Genomic DNA, 19526 nt, shown 5'->3' on the forward strand with positions numbered 1-19526 from the left:
AAAATGAACGCCAACAGGGTGATCAGGATCCCCTAGACCCCTTTCGCACCAACGCGGTTCCCGGGCCGGTTCTGAGCTAGAGCCTGATAAGCACCATTACGTCGGAGGCAGGGTCGGGATCAACCTGAGCATTAATAGTTTAGGCGAGTGCGGCAAATAAAAGTTGCAACAAGCAGTAGCACTGAGCAAAGTGACTAGAACGCAACCACACACTAAAAAAAACACCCTTTATAAAGTCAGGCAACACTAGGGAGCCGTTATTGTCCAATTGGCTACATTGATTAAAGTAAAAGAAGCTGAAGGAGTACCCTCAGCAGGGGGTCCCTCTCTGGGCTCATTAGTGACATGCTAATCAGTTCAAATACATTGCCAGAACATTTCTTTGTGAGCCATGCTTTAACAAAAATGTCCTTTTCTTTTCATTTTTAATACAAATATACCACCTGTAACGCTTTGACGTATGAACAGTGGGGGTGTGAAGGTGAAGATATAGATATAGCAGTCTGTAATATTATTAAAGTATATTAATTTTGGGATTAATATCTATTTATAAATATTTAAAAAATGCTAATAATTGGTAACTTCTAATGGCTTCTTTCTTTTGTTACGTTAACAAAAGAGGCAACACAGTCACGTTTCAATACCATTTAATCTTCCACAAACCACATATTAAATGCAGATTTCCACAGGCTGTGTTTAGACATCCTACATATTTTCAAACCTGGCAGATTTATACATGAAAATTATAATTGACACTGTACATCTATTTTTGTTTGTGTGTGATAAACTAGGAACACAGACGTTTCAGTTAACAGTCTCTTACTGTATATCAAGACATTAAAAGCAACACAAAAAAACAAAACACAGCACAGATTCATTTGATACTGGAAATAGGAGAAAAACTGTTCTATTTTACAATAGTCTATTGCCAAAAAGTCCCAATCAAAGTGTCTTTTAATCATCAGTAGAATATAAAGGAGGAATGTTATGATTTCTGATTCCCGTTTTTAAACAAAACACATCCGTAGACCGAGCGCTTCCGAATCATTAACAGTGTGTTATAAAATAGTTGTGGTGTTTTAGGGGGTTTTGTTCGCCCCCCGTGTGACGTGGTAGTTGAGATGACAAAGCAGGACTTTTCTTATTGGATTCTTTTAGCATTATAACCGCGTGGAAGAGAACATTCATCCCAAAGATGACAGTCACCTTAAATTACATTTCAGATTTCAAAGGAGGAGTGAAAGTCAAACATGTCCACACCTATACATTAAAAACTAAAATTCCAGTTATAAATGCAGTAACACCAAATCATCTTTTCCGTTTGTGCTGTATATTATTTGACAGCACACAACTAATCCAGGTCCTTTTATAAAACAGAGAAATAAGTCAGTCGTTGTTTGACAGTCTCTGAGATTGTCCAAATGTTCGGGTGCAAATCAAGCAGTTTGGGTTTGGCTGTCTCTTTCGTATTTTTCACTATAAAAACCTGTGATATACATCGGTATCAAGGGGGGTTAAATCATCGTTTTCTTACCAGCAGTATTACATAAGTGTTGCCGTTTTGAGTCAACGGGGGGAAGTGTAAATCCAGTTCCTTCATTTCCCAAATAGTTAGCGGACACATGAACATAGAGGCCAATGTAAGGCAATGCTCTTATTCCTAAAAACACCCCCAGGGTCCCACAGTCAAACAAGTTATCATTTTTTCGTATATAAAAATGGAAAAAACATCCATTGAAACCTATATTTCCGTAAAAGCTAAAACGTACACATTAGAAGACCTACTGTTGTTGAATCTCACTGTCGTTAATTTACTGACTGACCTTATCGGTTGCTAAAACCTGAGTTTGTTCAACGTGACAAACTACATACAGCTATTTTCCTTAAAACTGACCACAGAGTATTTAATGTAAAAGCAGCAGAAATGTATAACATTTTTGCAATATTCTATTATAGCGTGACTTACTGTGGAAACGTAGCACAAAAAAAACGAACATTTCAAAGAACTGAAATATAGCTTTAAAAATGTGAAAAGAGAGTTGAGCGTAGTAAGAGATCAAATGGAGACAAACATTTTCCTTCCACATGCACATTCACGTTAGGACGAAAACAAAAAGCAGGTAAAAAAGGGCTGCAGATATAAAGCAATTAGGGTTAATATTGAGTGTCTCAAACTTACTCGAAGAAATCACCATTTTTTCTGTTTATCAACTGAGGCATTACCTATTTGAGTCACGCTCAGTATTTATGTGCAGCACTAGTGGTTAGGTCACGCAAGTTATGATTAAAACATGCATTTTTTTTTTTTTTAAAGGAGGTCCACAGACAAATATAGGAGTCCTGGAGTGAAAGTGTGTGAAAAACTGGGTTGATGCTCACTGGCGGATGTGGGTAAAACTCATCAAGTGCTTCCTGTGCTTTGACACTAACACGTAGACCTCCAGTGGGTAAGATATTATGTTAAGATAAATATCTAGCTGACCACAAACTATCGTTAAAGTACGATGTGAGAGCACACAGACCCTCAGACCTCCACCGTGTCCCTGTCGATGAGCCGGGTGGTGTCGTCCTCAGAGTGGTGGAGGTCCTCCGCTGCGTCCTCGCTCTCTGAATCCGAGTCCTCCAGGGTGGAGTGGTAGCCCTCGTACACCAGGATGGGGGAGTCGCAGTGGGCAGGGGAGACGAGGCACTGGGCGGTGGTGGTGGTGGCTGAGTAGACCCCTGGACTCCCTGAGGGGGACCCCGGGTTGGAGGGTCGCAGCAGAGGAGTGCGCTCAGAGTCTGCCTCGCCCTCGGCTCCTTCCTCCTCCCCCCGACCTCCTGTCTCCTCCTCAGACTCGGACTCGGAGTGCTCCGTGGGGCTGTGAGTGACGCGCTGTTTGCACACGGGACAGGTCTTCTTGGTCTGTGTGAGCCACGGGTCCACACACTTACAGTGATAGGCTGAGGGGCAGAGAGAGGGGAGTGAGTAATGCGGCACAATATATTGTTTACTGATGATCATTGTGGGAAAGGCCCGATATGTCTTTTTATTGATCTGGTCATTAGAACAGATATTTTCATTCAACTTTTTACATTTGATTTCCTTTTTATCACCACTGTAAAGTGTCTTTGAGCACCTGAAAAAGCACTTAACTATTGTCTTAGATTTAAAGGTCCCATGTCATGGTCATTTCCACTGATCATAATTCCATTGTTGAGGTCTACTAGAATAGATTGATATTGTTCAATGTTCCAAACTCACATTGGTTTCTCACAGCATCTCTGTACACTACGTGTATTCACTGAATTTCACTCTCTGCCTTTAACGGCTCGTTGTAGCTCCAATAGCTCCACCCCCCCCCCTCCCTGTGAGCACAGTGTGCTCTGATTGGTCGGGATGTTGTGAATCGCGCTGAGCTCCATGGAGGTGTTGTTTCCTTGTTTAGCGATACACAGTGAAACACAGCCAAACTCACCCTGAGCACACACAAACTCACAGCCGAAGTAAAAACAATAAGTGTGGCTTGATATTGAGTAAGAAAAGGGTTGATAAACGTTGTGAGAATGGGTCTGCAGAGAGAATTTTGCCGCGATCCCAACTGTCTGTTATCAGCCTGCAGCCAGGGAGGAGAGATCAGCAGAGCTGCCTGCACTGAGTGTGTGAGGAAGTCCGTGGATTGGTCAATTTGGACCAATCAGCGGGGGCTTAACGTAACGGCTCCGCGGATGTAACGTAACGGCTCCACGGATTGGTCCATTTCGTTCGTACCCGGAAGAATCAAATGGACAGTGACGTATCTCCAACGAGGCGTTTTGGGGAGGTCTTTTCTGTGTTAGAGTTTTACTCCCTACATGGTGCACTTTGAGGGTTTTGACTCTGCAGACCGTTTACATGCATACAAACCTTCATAACACACAAGGGGATGGGTGATAACCAGAAAAGCATGACATGGGACCTTTAAGATATCAAGCTATGGCAGAGGTGTTGTCTTTTATTGGTTTTAAAGATATATAGAAATAGACCAATAGCAGAGCATAAGCAATTGTCACCTTTGGAGGAAAGGGGATTATGTTGTTTTATACACATATTGATCACTAGGTAGGGGTACAAATATTAACTTTCTAGTACGGGTACATTCATGTACTTAGGATCATTGCGATAAAAGCCTATTATGTGGTTTCATTGATCTGGTCATTAGAACAGATATTGACTAAGATTCAAGATGGCTTAGGTGTTGTCTGTTATGGTTTTAAAGGCTGCATCAAATTACATTACATGTCACTTGTTAGACGCTTTTCTCCAAAGCGACTTACATACTCAATACTGTGGGCAATCCCCACAGGAGCAGAAGTGTCTCAGGGACACAACGATATGCTGACTGCAGTGGGGTTTGAACCTGTGACACAACCCACTGCGCCACTACTTCCCAAATATATAGAAATAGATCAATAGGATGAGGAATTGGCAATTTCCACCGTTGGAGAAAAGGGGATAATGTTGCTTTATAAACACTTCGATCACCTGGACTACAATATTGTACTATTGAGGATGCACTAGGTAGGGGTACAAATGTTAATTTTCTAATACGGGTACTTGTTGTTTCAATAGTACCAACAGCTTGTAGATGTAAGTAAGGTAGCTCTGCAATCTGTGTTTCATAATAACATATACATTTATATAACAAAATAACGAAAAAGGTACCATGCGAACAGGGTAGAACTCGCAGTTTGTCTCCTTCTTCGTAGTCGTCCAGGCAGATCGCACACAGATCATAGTCGTCCCCTGAAAGACAAGAGAGAGACAATTGTGAGATATTTTTTCAATTCTTGGTTCACGTTTCAGGAAAACGAGCTGTTCTGAAAGTTAAAGCTGCAGGAAATGATTCGAATAAAGACTTGATTTTCTCAAGCTAGAATTTGATCATTGCAATTAGGTCTGATTTTCTTAAAAACAACACACTACGCTTACAGTGAAAGAGATTTAATCTTCTCACCTTTAGTGAACTTGTGGATTGGAATCTTCTTCAGTTGTTCCTTGGACAAACGATTTTTCCTCATCCTTTTTCTGTACTGTAAACATCGTATAATCTGAACAACAAAGAGACACGAGGTGACGGACTGGTTTTTGAGAATAAACCGAGACCCAACAGGCTCATTTTCATTCAAGTTGATGTTTGTTTTGTCACAGCAGTTACATGGCAGTACACAACATCCACACAGTAGAAAACACTTACATCAATAGAGCAGTAACGATGAACCAATATACAGAAAACATTGAGGACTAATATAGACTAAAAACAGAACAGTATAGACATAGGGCACTACTGTATATATATATATATATATATATTAGAAATTGTGCAAAGTAGCTGTTTTATTTTATTACAATTGATATCTAAATGTATCTTTGGAAACTGGATGCCAGAACACATATTATATGTAAATAGTTGTACAATTACAATTCTACCTATTTTAAACGTTCAAATTCGAAAAAGGTATCAAAAAAAAGATGCTACATTCTGAACTGGCATTTTCTCTATAATCTGTACTCTGTGTCCTTTTGTAGTCAATTTCATGTTGTTTGTCTTGTCAAGGTGTCCTTGGGTGTTATGAAAGGCGCCCCCCAAAATAAATGTATTATTATTATTATAAACACTCATCAAGGAATCGCATCACACGCATACTCACCAAGACGACACACATCACAAGAATAATCATGCCAACCACTCCAGTGAAGGGGATAAGGTAGTACGAGAGTGGGAACGCAAACTCTGGCTTGAGGATCACATAGGCCCTGCAGACACAAACATTACCATGAGCGCTCGTCTGGGCACTTCTAATGGCTGTGAGAGGGTGGTTTGGTCAAGTATCTTTATTTCTGAAAGTGTTTTAATTTACCCTTGTTCTGGAATGATGAAATTCCTGAGAATTTGGGAGGCATAGTAGCTGGTGAACACAGAGGGGATGTCGATAGCATCGGCCATAGTCTCTGGGGAATAAGGACAAAACAAGATTCACTTTATTGCCATGTTACTAAGATGGTGTAAAGTTTGTACATTTTCGACGAGAGAATTACCATTGCTGTAGTTCATGTTGAGCAGAGTGTCAGAGTACAGGTTGTGGACGATCACTGCACTGTATCCAGCCAGCTGTGCGTTCAAGACCTAAAACAACAGTTCCACACATGTTTTCTTCACAGACACTAACACACATACATGTCAGTCAATGACCTTAATAATAATAATACATTTCATTCATATAGCACACTTTAAAAGCAACGTCATCTCCAGGTGCTTCACAATGCTATGAGGGGGAAATAAAATAAGAAGCTTATTGAATATACCTTAGTATCAAAAGTGCAGTCATAGCGCCGGATAAGTGCGATGAATTTGGTAGTGTTGGCATCGTACATTGGTGGCAATGCAGGCGGAGGGTCTATTATTGTACAGCCATTTAGAGGACGGGTCACAGTCAGAACTCCCTTTAACACAAAGAAAGAAAAGTAATTGATTATTGAAGGACGTGTACTTTTATGTATGCACGCTTTTTCTCGAATACTCTGCTCTCACCATTATTCCATCCTTAGGAAGTGGGGAGCCAAACAAGGCCGGGAGGTCCTCGAACAACATGGAGGTCATGTTGCTATAATGCTGCAAAAACAACATAAGACCTGAAATTATCTCCAGAAGAATTTGAGGAATCTTATTTATAGCTTAAGTTAAATGATACTTACAGCATAGATATAGGCATGTGTTGGTAAGGGTACCATTACGCAGCAAAAGAACAACACAAGGACACTCAGAGGAGCGCCCGCGGACACACCGAGGCGAGCCATCGCTGCTCCCCCACAGCTGAACTGTAAACAAAATGAAACAACACATTTTAGTCAACAGTAAAAAACGAGTCCCATCAGAGGAAATGCTTTGGGTCAGGTTGAAGCTGATCTAGCAGTTTGAATACAGCTTGGCATTAGCATACCAATGGGAATAGACAATGCAGGTGATAAAAGGGTGTAAACAAAAACAAGTTATGCAAACAAGGAGCAGTGTTACTGGCTCACCGGCTCTTTTGACATTCAGTAGCAGAGACAAACTAAGCCCGGCACTTCTTTATAAACGTGATTCTGTTTCTTTGTCAGATTTTAAAGTATCCTCTGAATACTAGCATTTTCCAAAACAAAGGACACATCATGCATAAAACACTAAGTGACTTTACCTGCAGACACTTTATCAATTCACTGCAAAGCAATTCCTATAATGTAGTCCTTTAAAATAGAACTTAAACGAATAAAACATATTTTTGTTTAACATCTTTCCATTAAATCTGTCTATGTTCAAATCACACCTCACCTTTAGAGAACTGCTGTTTTTGTTTCAAGTGCATTTTTGGTCCTTGTATTTCTGAATTTCTAATCTGGATTATAGTTAACCCTGGATCTAGAGATTGTCACACAGAACTGGCAGTCTCCTCGTTTTACAATCTGATTTGTAATGTATGATAAACAAAACATTTAGAAAGGGGGTCTTTATGCAGCTTTGCTTAAGGAAATTACACATACACTTTTTCAACAATGATTTTCCATGACCAAAACAATTACTCTCTCTCAGCGGTACCACTGAAAATGGTTTGTTTTAACATGGAACAGGAAAATAAGGTCTGCATATGAAACATGTTGTGCCTATCTAAAAACAAATCAACTATAGGATACAGTATTTATTATCATTATAGTATTACTATTTCGGCGATTAGATCAAATATAAATTATATTTGATGCAACTTCAGTTACATTTCCATGAGTTTTCCAAAACGTTGGGGAACATATTGTTTTCCATAACTTTTCCAGGGCCTGGAATTTGCATTTTGAATTTCCATGACTTCTCCAGGTTTTTAATGACCGTAAGAACCCTGAAACACATATTTATGTCACATCTGCCGTTTCTATTTACATTCAACAGTAACTAAATTCTTTAGAGAAAATCATATTCAAGAGGAAGACTGCATTAGGCTTCAGTTAAGTACGATGCTCATGTTGTTTGTGCTTGTAGGCAAGACAAAAAAAAACATGGACGTGTTCACGTGTGCTGGGCCTATTCTGTATGTAGGCTTCCACAAGAGATTAGCAAACACCAACTCTTCCCGTATGTTTAATCAACGTCACATCTATGTTTGTTGCACTAATACAGCGACTGAATACATGTGCTGCTGCTGTAAATAAACCTGTTACTTTTGTGGCTAACTATTGTATCCTCACCACGTCCTGACACATTACTTAGCTTGGAGGCGATTAGCTATAATTAGTTAGGTTAAAGTAGGCTGACCTGCTGAACTGTCGTAAACCTAGAGTATTATTGTTAACTTCAATATCATAGTCCCATTCGAAAAATACAGGAAAATATCAAAGTCATCGGGGTAATAGTTAACGTTATTGTGCGTATTTTAGTTAGCCACATACCTTAGTATCCTGCTAATATCGCCACCGTAAATGTTGTGATGTAATCCCCGCCGTCTCACATGGGTTTGTCACCGTGTACAAAAAAAAGTGTTCTAATAAATTATCTCCTTTCTCGTCGATCCTATAATTTTACAGAAAACGACAAAAACAGGAAAGATTAACGTTAGCTGTTGTTTGGCTAGTGTTAGCTGATGTTAGTTCCGTGACAGATACTACAGGTCTTCTTTGTAGTCTGTATACATCCAATCATACACGATAATTATCAATTAAGAAAAATACAATGTTTGTCTACCTGGAAGGAGACGCTTTTCCTGTGTGCTCGGTTTCTCTAAATTGCGTTAAACTAGCGGGTAGGTGTGTTTGTTATTGCTTTTGCTCCCTGGCTCTTCTTCGTGACGTGTTGTAACGGTAGATCACTTTCACTCTGAACCACAGCGCCACCAGCGGCCACAGCAACACACTGCATGTTCTTAATAAACAATGCACAGATTCAAGATTCAAAGGTTTTATTGTCATACGCACAAAGCTACAATGTAGAAAAGGCAATGAAATGCGTCTGACCTGAGCTCCTCCAACAATGCAACATATATAATAAAATACAAAATAAAAAGTAGTGCAAAAAGTCTGCATGTCAATAGAACATGTACAAGAACAGATAATGAAAGTAAACACAATTAAATACGGTGTATTGCGGTGATAACTATTTATATAAATCAGTATATTGCAAGATGACAACAGGAATGTTTATCGGGGCACTTAAGAGAGCTCAGGTGTTTAGCAGTCTAATGGCTGTGGGATAAAACTGTCCGAGTGGGCGTTTGTGGCCTTTTTTGAAACATTGACGTCCAACAACCATGGTTTAAATAAATTCAAGATTCAAGGGTTTTATTGTCATATGCACAGAAGTTACAGACTACAGTGTAGTTATGACAATGACAATCTTAAGTCCCAAGCTCCTCCAACAATGCAACATGTATAGGACATAAGACAAATACAAAAGTAAAAATAGTGCAAAATGAAATAGAGTATAGGATAGATAAGAATACAATAGTGCAGGTTGTGTTGCAAGACCAGTGTGCAAGTAGTGCAGATGAAGTTAGTCAGTTGTTCTGTACATGTCAGAAAAAAAATAATACAATAAGCTAAATGATGCAGAGAATGTTGAAAGTGATCAACTAAATGCAAATATCATAGTTGGTGAAAACTCAACGGAGTGAAATAACTTTGAAATGATCTGATTATTTTGTCTTACATTTGTGTGATAATAAGGGCATGTTTCATAGAAACAGTGGTAGACAGACACTGACAGGTTTCACCGCATTCAAATGAACAGAAAACAATCATGAAGGCACCTGTTTACAGACCAGCATCCACATACCACATAAATGCATTTCCCTCTACTGCAAATGTCAGTAGCATGAGATAGGTGCCTTTTAGAATAAATAGAGCACAAATGCATTTCGTGTTTTAGAATGACAATTATTTCTTGAATCTTTATTTTCAACAAAAAACTGACCCCGACGTGATTTGAACACGCAACCTTCTGATCTGGAGTCAGACGCGCTACCGTTGCGCCACGAGGTCCTGCATTCCACACTGTAAAATATGGGAGTTTAAACGATATGACTGTAATAACTTTTCTTTTCTTTTCCATAATCTAGTCAGTATTATTTCAGAGTATATACCGGAAAAACAATCAACGACAGACGCATCGTTACAAAATTATAGGGAAAGGCTAAATAATCATCCACTGTCCAGAACATGAGGAAGTATGAAGACAGTGAACACGGCAGCACTAACCAAGGACTATCTAACTTGAAATGATCTGCAATCATAAGTGATAGACTGTTCAGAATAAAGTGGAATCGGTTTCAATGCGATGTATCCTTCCCTGGTGGTCTAGTGGTTAGGATTCGGCGCTCTCACCGCCGCGGCCCGGGTTCGATTCCCGGTCAGGGAACTACACTTTTCTCTTTTGAAGTTTAAACCTTCATGATTCACTTTTTTAAATTAATTTGATAACATGCACACGCATTTTACAGCAGTAAACATAAATACCAGGTAAAAAAAAATGCATACAGAAAAAATATTGCATTGTAAACATATCAACAGTAACACTCGTGTAGTATGTGGACAGCTGAGGTACTAGTCATCTGATCATTGACCAATCATTACTACAGGACAGATTGGTGTGTAGTGTGTACTGTTTCTGCTGTGCATCTTCCTTTCTCTGCAGAGAGATTGCGTGTTTTGGCTGCTGGAGAAAATTCGGTCAAGTTAAAAAAAACAAGTAGAACAGAGTAGACACGGATATCAGGTTATGATCTCTACCCTTCAAAATAAAATATTCAAGTAATCAGAAACAGGTATATTGCCAAGTAGGTTAACACATGAGGAATTTGTTGTTTTTGGTGCATACGTAAAAATAAACCAAAAATTAAAACACTGATAAAAAACTATTTTAAGAAAACTATAATAACATTACGAATATAGCAATATTTACATCTAATATGGTTGAAATACAAGTATACCTGTACAAATAAAATACGAGTAAAATACAGTATGTGCAGTTACAGTGTGCAAACAAACACATATATATATATATTAGGGCTGTCAAACGATTACAATTTTTAATCAGATTAATCACATCTTAAAAATGAATTAATCATGATTAATCACCATTCGAACTATGTCCAAAATATGCCATTTCTTTATGTAGCCTATATTGTTGTGGGAATGGAAAGATAAATGAAAGAAGGCGGATATATCCATTTAACATACAGTATCTATGTTTATTATAAAAAAATTCTGCGCGTCAAAATGAAAGACAGCCCACACACCTATCTATAGCCGCGTTCACACTGCGGTACTTTTCCCACAAAGGTTCATGCGAACTTAGTTCATGATCGCGTTCACACCAAAAAGAGCCGGTACTAAAAGTAGTTCATGCGAACCTTTTTACCCCCCCATATAGCTATTTTTTGAGAAAAGAGCTATATTCTTGATTGACTGGGCGGATTGCAAACCACGCCCCGTAAAACTCCCAAAAAGTTTTGTGAAGCCGCCATTTTATTATCCTCGCATTAGCATTATTAGCATTAGCATTAGCCCAGCGCAGAAACGCAGAGAGACTAACTTATGGCAACACAAAATAAAACATGGGAGCGGTGGAGATGAGGAGGTGTCGGCGTTCTGGCGATTTACTCGGAAGGCTTCAGTAGAAGCTGCTGGGACTCCCAGCAGCTTCTACTGAAGCCAGTCCCCAACTCCGGGGACTTCCGGCCGGGGACTTTGGGCGGCAGTATACGCCGTGAAGTGGTTTGCGGTCTGCCAGTAAACCCAAAGCAGAAGAAGAAGAAGTGACGTCAGCGGCTTCATTTGCCTAATCCACCCCCAGGGACTTTCTCCGGTGTGAACGCGATCTGTACTTAGTTCATGCGAACTAAAGAGTTCGCATGAACTAAGTTCGCATGAACCTTTGTGGGAAAAGTACCGCAGTGTGAACGCGGCTAATCATCAAACCGTTGGGTCTTAATTCATTACGTGTTGATTTCTATCAACGGGGGAGTCCTTCAGGAAAGTCGACAGGGGGGGCGGCTAGTTGAGTACTTCGTGACCACAGAGTGTGAACGTTGTGGTCAGCTGTTTTAGCGCAGTTCTCCAGTGAAGGGGGGAGTCTCCCTCCGCAGCCGGTTGGCGGAGTTTTGGCACAATTCCGTTGTACAGGCCGACGTTAACAGCAGCCCTGTCTGTGCACACGGAGACCGACTCTGTCGTCCGGTGATCTAACCGCCTTCTGGAAAAGCTTCACAAGTACGTCGGTACGCAAATGCGCTTTGTGACACAAGTGACGGTACACGCACATAACCTGCGTACCAGTTATGTGCACCCCTGTACTACAGCAAAAGTATTCTCCGTCGGGACTTCCTGCAAAAACACCACACCATCTTGATTCTGAGTTTTCCAGAAAACATGATCAAAGATGTTCTATTGAGAAGACGATCACTACGTGACAACAGTTTTCAAAACCGTTTCTGGTCTTTGGTATTTCCAGACAAGTGGCTACTGAAATCAATCTTACTAACTGCTGTCTGTGCAATTTACTCCGCGCGAGTTGGCAGACTTTATTTTGTTTACTTTAACATAATTTTTCATGGTGGGGCTAAGCCATTTCTTGGTATGGGTGTAGCCTACCCCAGCCATACCCTGGCGCTGTCACTGGTGGGATGTATTCTTTCACACAAAGTGACGTCACAAGCTACCCACAATGCAACGCGCGCCATATATATATATATAAATATGCCATTTTCCTGGAGGTGCAAATATCCTGGAGGTGCAAATATAAACAGCTAGCTAACATAGCCAGGCAGAGCGCACTAGGTTTTTTTTCTGAATTAACGACCGAAGAAATCGCTGCATGTCTTCGGATTACATCTCTGGACTTGAGGGGTGTGCTCTAGGTCGTTACCAGCGTAAACTAGAGCTGTGTGGGTTGTCCGATTGCCCTTATAGACTGCCTGCAGATGTATGGAAAAACTACCCTCGAAAGTGGCCTTCGTCGATTTTGGCTGCATCTACATCTAATTTCTGGAAACACCAGGTGAATACCCCACTTGTCACAATACTATTATCATGCCATTGCATATGTGGTATTTTAGAGTTGACTAGATATTGATTAAGGCAATAGACTATGATATTCTGCTTGCACCTCGCGTGAAATGGCGGATACCGGAAATACGGTGTCGCCCTCGGCCCAATACCCGTATGTGTGTGTGAAAGAATGGGGCGGGCCATTCTGCACATGCGTTAAATATTTTAACGCAATTAATTTAAAAAAGTAATTCCCGCCGTTAACGCGATAATTTTGACAGCATTAATATATATATATATATATATATATATATATATATATTATATGTATAATATGTCACTTCTAAAATAATTTGTTTTTACCTAGAGCCAGTGGTGGAAGAAATTAGCAATACACTTTCACTATGAAGGTAGATATGGTGCAAAATGTGAGAGCGTGTAAAACCTGATGTGAGCACTTCCAGAAAAAAAATCTGAGTTTGTGTGCTTACATTTACACTTGTATAAAATATCCACGTAACTGTGAACCAAATGTACACTTGTAAAACATATCCACGTAACTGTGAACCAAATTTGAAGTCACAGAAGAAAAAAAAAAGTTTTGTAGCTTGTGGAAAAAAAATGAACTTAGAGATGAAATGTTCACTTGCAGAAAAATACATATTTTTTAAATATATTTTCCATTACAACTGCAACTTTATTTATTACAACCTCTCAAATCAGTCATTACAACTTGACGAATCTGCTCTGTGGCAGTATAAATCGACGAATCTGCGGTCTTGACTTTTGCTACACTTCTTGCGATAAATGTGTCGCAAAAGTAATTTTCACCTGTAGATGTGGGGGGTTGGAGCGAAGGGGCGGAGCTATCAGAACAACTAGGCTTGGGTCAGACTGTTAACTGTTCGCTAACGGTTCGTGTCGCTACCAGTCCGCTGACATGGCGCGTCAATCAACGGTAAATTGTGCCCATTACTTGCCCAGTATTACTTTGAATATTATTATTGTGATTGAGGATTAAATCCGCTTTGAAGACCACCGTTTTATATCAATCAATCAATCAATGTTTATTTATATAGCCCAATATCACAAATGTTACATTTGTCTCAGTGGTCTTCACAGTGTGTACAGAATATCAGTATGACAATACGACACCCTCTGTCCTTAGACCCTCACATCGTACAAGGAAAAACTTCCAAAGAAAACCCAGTTTAAAGGGGAAAATGGGAGAAACCTCAGGGAGAGCAACAGAGGAGGGATCCCTCTCCCAGGACGGACAGACGTGCAATAGATGCCGTGTGTAAATTGAAAAGATAATACATTTGCAACATAGCGTGCACGTTATATCGTGCAGTTTAGCGGCGAAATAACGTCAGTCAGCCAGCTAAGGCTAGCTCTGTTGAGTTTATGCTAGCTAAACAAGTAGTGGTTGTAGTCTATACAGCAGTAATTCATATATTATAGCCTACTGCTTTGGCACTAACGGTTGATAACCGTTTATGAAAATAAAACCAATTGAACTGTACTGAAATAATGACAAGTTTTATAATTGTCTTGGGCTCCTGCTGTGTTTTTAAAGCCTTTGTAAATTATCCATGCTATTTTCTATTTAGCTAACGTCGAAGTAGTGTATGTGAAATCAACCTCACAATAAGATGTGTGTATATTACAATTATTAATGTCATATTTCAAGATGATTACTTAGATATTACAATATGGTTGGTTGAGCTGGAGTTCATTATTGAGCTTACAAGTTAACGTCACAGTCATCTGAAGAACGAACCCAAACTTTGTTGTTTTTATTAATTGTATTACAAATTGATATCAAATAAACAGTAAGCATTGGTAACACAATTTCTAAAGTTACAGTAAAATAAAAAGGACCCTGACTCGGACAATACACAATCCAACATGTTCAACAGAAGAGAATCAGTTATATTGTTTGTACACATGGTACTTTACATATATATATCTGTTTGTTTAAAGTGTCCAGGTGATGCAGACAGGCTGGACCAGAGAGTGAGAGACAGAACTGGACTCCTCACAGCAGTGAACTTCAGCTCAGGTACAAAGACTCTTTTTTCATACTTAACACAGAATCAAGAAAGATATTGGTTTAAATGAATGAAGTATTGACTTTAATACACTGATATACATTCCATTAAACAATACTAAATCCTAGATCACCTACACATCAGTTAAGTTGAGGGTTTTTTCCATGCAAAAAGTCACATTTAGATGTTAATAAGCAATATGACTTTGTCAGCTTTCTAATTTAATGTATTGAAGGCAAATATATTTAACACATAGTGAGAACTGCTACTATTTATCTCTCAATATTGTCTGTAAAAAACGTGGTAAAAGTTATTCTTTCAGTGAGACAACAGAGCAAGCTTCTACAGTTGCACTACGTTTTGACAACAGTTAAATATTATTTTGATAATAACATATTTCAATGTTGATGAATTTCATATTGTTCATTCATAATCTGATTACAATTAAAAAATAATGATATCAACAGCCCCATAACACACAAACACACCTCTTTCATAAATAACACTTGTTCTGCAATAATGTTTTATGTTTCCTGTAATTTTTGTTAGGAAAGGACATGCCCGAAAGACACGACATCTTCTCCTTCTCTGAGGGTCAAGAAGAACATCCAAGAGGAACATTAAAAGCTGATGTTATGAGATTTTAAGACCAGTACAGGACATTCACTAAGAAACTACTTTTATTGTGAAAACAAAGATCTGCACACCGAATATTTTTGTCGTCTATCAGGACCATCATTTGTTTGTGACGCTCCCTGCACCTCAGAGAAGGGGTGGTTATAGTCAGGCTTATAAAGTGTGGCGAAAAACATAGTCAGCTGATCGAATGCACCTATTTCCACATCTACACTCCATCAGCTGATTATTTCTATTTGCCTCACTTTATGAGCTTCACATCACTTGAGCCTTGTACCGCAGAGTTTCCAACGTCACAAATAAATGGGGCCAATCTTCAGTCAGATGTGAATGTGTAATCTAACATTTTCAGTAAGAATAATGGACAAAAGGTGTGCAAATACAAATACAGTTTATTGAAATGTGAACCAAAAGTTAATCAAATGTTTTAAATAAAAGGCACATATGGACAGAAGGTGTAAACCTATTAAATGTATAAGTAAACACATTTAGTCAAATAAAGTGACAGACTAGGCCTGTGCAGTTGGTATCAGCTTTGCCCAGCATGGGCTCCTCCATCAGCCCTGGTCCTCCTCGCAGAGGAATGACCCTCAGTCCTCTCCAAACCAACAGACAGGACGTCCATCACACGGAGGTTTCTCCCTGAAGTCTCTGCAGCCCTCTGGACACCAGGCTGTCTCAATCCGTCCACACTGAATATGAGAGGGGGAAAATGAAAATAATAAATGCTTTAGACAATAAGAAATATAAAGTTGACTGTTGAGTTGCTCAGTTTTTTTAGATTGTCAATACTATTACTGTATAACTAATATCTCAGGTTAAGAGGTACATTCAAATAAAGATTGGTCTTTAAATCCATTTTGTCTTTTGAATTGTTTGTCTAAAGTCAAGGATCTAGAAATGGTACTTATTTTTAATGATAGTCTGGTTATTATGCTGTTGGCCTCACAGGTAAGAGCACTAACTAGCTACCATCACATGTACCTTAGCTTGACTTAAATGTATTAAACGTATGGTTAAGTGATATCAAAATATAAATAACTAATGTCATGCAAACATATTAATATGTGCTTGATTCCAGAGTTGAATTTAGCACAATTGCATACAAACGTTAAGGGGTTTTAAGATTCTGAAGTATTATGCTAAAAACTCAATAACTTAGATTATTATTTATAGTTTTGCTGAATAGTTTCATGGCCGCTTACCTTAGAAACGTAAAATGCGACGGCAGTGTGCAGATGGGGAGCATGTTAGCTTAGCTTGGTAGCTTCAGCTAGCTCTGGAACTTTCAGCTGGGTGGCAGCAGGTCCCGCCTCGGCTCCGCCTCTTTGCCCTCCATGGGACCCCGGAAGCGTAAAATTATACATTGAAGTCAATGGAGAGAGAAAGGTTATCTTTTGATCCCGTTTGAATTGTGCCACGAATGACACATATGATGTTTGTCAATTTAAAAGAATATTTTGCAAGTCAAAAAAATAAAAATGTGTTGTAAAACTGTGAAGTTACACATTTTTTGTGTGAAACCGCTGAGTGAACTACAGGTCTTTAGTCTCGCACAATACGCGTTACCATCACAAAGACGGCCGTCACGTTAGCAAATTTCACCTGTTTCTTTCAGAATGAGGCGAAAAGTATAAAATGAGGTGAAAATCACTACAAGTCTGGACACGTTGAGAGCTGTACATACACGAAAGGGGCAGTTAGTCGGTTCTGTAAGAGCAGCGGGACCGGCTTTACAAGGTTTCGGTGAGTAATATGAGTGCAATGTGTAACGTTAATGTCAGCTAGCTAACATTAGCTAACAAGGTACACTAACGTGTTTTGTTTTAGTAACTAGTTTTCTCCTTAAGAACTTCGTGGTCTCTGTGTATGCTGTGGATTACATTAGTGTTCACAAGAACAAGGTACACTCCCGTGTTTTGTTTTAGTTGCTCTTCAGATTGAAGCGGCCAGTTTTATATCGACTATACAGGATATTCTATACTGTATGTGTGATCTCCTTTTACATCTCGTTGTGTCATTTGAGTTTATTTGCTGTGTGTAGATTCAAGGATTTTGGTGACATGAACATGACCATCGCGGAGGCAGTCCAGTTACCATCCTTCTGTCTCCGTGAGGAGGGTGGGTCATATATCACCCATACTGGCACCAGGTCCAAGGGCAGCTGCACATCACAGACCGGAGTCTCTGCTACTTTGTTGTGTGGACCACGAAGGAGGCGATCATCATCCTCATCCCCAAAGACCCTGCATGGCATGGAAATCTCCTCCTCCTGGAGAATTTCTACACCCAGCATATGCTCCCTGTGTTGGCCAGTAGAGAGGAGGACATTTAAATAAACATACTCTTAACACCCTCAGACTCTGCGTTGTGTTCCGTATGTGTGATGGGGTGTTATGCAGAGGGGAGGAAAACAGGACACAGCAGATTGGGATTGTGGTGGAGATGCTGAGCAGTTATTTAATTGTTGCATGTAATTATTATTATACTGCGTGCTTCTTAGTTATTCCATCTTTTGCTGTAACATGGATCTGTATGTAACTCTATATTCACTTGTTATCTACCACACTCCCTTATACATCACACACCATCATTATACATGATGGTGTGTATAGGATATATATATTTGTATACATTACATATCTGTAAATTGTATAATTTTATTTAAACGTCTTTTTGATCTCTCTGTCTATAAACACAAACTGAGTAAGATTGACAATAAAGTTGACTTTGAAAAATATATATATTCTTTATGAAAATAGTTGACTGTTGGCGAAATGAATCCAAATTAAACGTTGGACTGAACTACAACTACACCTTTAAATCTCTACGGACTGTTTTTCAGTGGGATGGCAAGTTCCTATCTTTAAACATTTATTAGTTTTTTCTCAACAGATTTGATTTTCTGAAGTTAATTTAACTTTGCCGACCATGTAAGGTCATTATTAAAAAGGTACAATCAATTTGTTTAGGGTTGAATAAAATAATGATAAACATTTCATCTGGATAATTTACTAACAGAATAAGAAACTCAATGATGCTCTACTCACCTGTTCCTTTTTATAAAGTGAAACAGTTGAAACGATAGATTTTAGTAAACTTAAAAACAACCTTCTCCAAAAGCTATCAAGGAATATACCGAATACTTATTTTAGAACTTTATTACATATTATTTGTATATAGTTTGAATGATCCATAATTGACAGAAGCTTGTGTTTACACTGACCTGTTACTCATATATTAATGTCTTTGTAACTTCTGTAAACCACGACCTCACTAATTTCTTTCATTCATCACGGTTCAGTAAACTAAGTGACACATGAACCAGTTTAATAATTATAATAACGTAGGATTGCAACTCTTTGAAACTGTAGGTGGCTCTTAAAAGAGCCGTTGTGTTTGGGTGTGCTGGTCTCAGGTCAGTCTAAGCCCTCTCTCCGTGGATGCGGCGGGCCAGCTGGATGTCCTTGGGCATGATGGTGACCCTCTTTGCTTGGTTCATCTTACTGGGGGGCAGCTACATGGATGTCGGTGCAGTCCACAGTCATTGTGCAGTTGAAGGCAGAATGAATTTATTATTGACTCCGAATGAAACACAACTTCATGTCATACAATACATTGACTTTATTTGTAATTGTGTAAAAAAATAAAGCATTGATTAGCAAGCAGGACCTGCAGGAACAGAGCACGGTGATGGATGGAGCTGGGAAGAGAGAAGAATAAAGAAAACAGATCAACTTTATTATCGGATATTAAAAATTCAATTTCAAAACAAGTTGCCGCTCCGACAGTATGTAAAGATGATTTCACTT

At 39.2% G+C, this 19526-nt stretch overlaps 1 protein-coding gene, 1 long non-coding RNA gene and 2 other non-coding genes across 4 annotated transcripts; 2 read left to right on the forward strand and 2 right to left on the reverse strand.

The window, feature by feature from the left end:
- Nucleotides 1-630: 630 nt before the first annotated feature.
- rnf167 (ring finger protein 167) lies at nt 631-8855 on the reverse strand. Its single transcript, XM_034099158.2, has 11 exons — nt 8727-8855; nt 8435-8555; nt 6716-6838; nt 6552-6632; nt 6326-6463; nt 6059-6146; nt 5881-5971; nt 5671-5776; nt 4977-5070; nt 4685-4765; nt 631-2943 (listed from the first exon to the last, which is right to left on the reverse strand). Exons 3-11 carry the CDS (start codon nt 6815-6817, stop codon nt 2525-2527), a joined length of 1200 nt encoding a protein of 399 aa, XP_033955049.1. The 5' UTR covers nt 6818-6838; nt 8435-8555; nt 8727-8855; the 3' UTR covers nt 631-2524.
- A 1091-nt stretch (nt 8856-9946) lies between these two features.
- Nucleotides 9947-10018, reverse strand: trnaw-cca (transfer RNA tryptophan (anticodon CCA)). Its single transcript has one exon. It is a non-coding gene; the product is annotated as a tRNA-Trp (tRNA).
- A 304-nt stretch (nt 10019-10322) lies between these two features.
- On the forward strand, nt 10323-10394 carry trnae-cuc (transfer RNA glutamic acid (anticodon CUC)). Its single transcript has one exon. It is a non-coding gene; the product is annotated as a tRNA-Glu (tRNA).
- Nucleotides 10395-14857: 4463 nt separating this feature from the next.
- On the forward strand, nt 14858-15725 carry LOC139435150 (uncharacterized). Its single transcript, XR_011644412.1, has 2 exons — nt 14858-15089; nt 15628-15725. It is a non-coding gene; the product is annotated as an uncharacterized lncRNA (long non-coding RNA).
- Nucleotides 15726-19526: the final 3801 nt, after the last annotated feature.

Source organism: Pseudochaenichthys georgianus, chromosome 14 (assembly GCF_902827115.2).
Source record: "Pseudochaenichthys georgianus chromosome 14, fPseGeo1.2, whole genome shotgun sequence".
NCBI lineage: Eukaryota > Metazoa > Chordata > Actinopteri > Perciformes > Channichthyidae > Pseudochaenichthys > Pseudochaenichthys georgianus.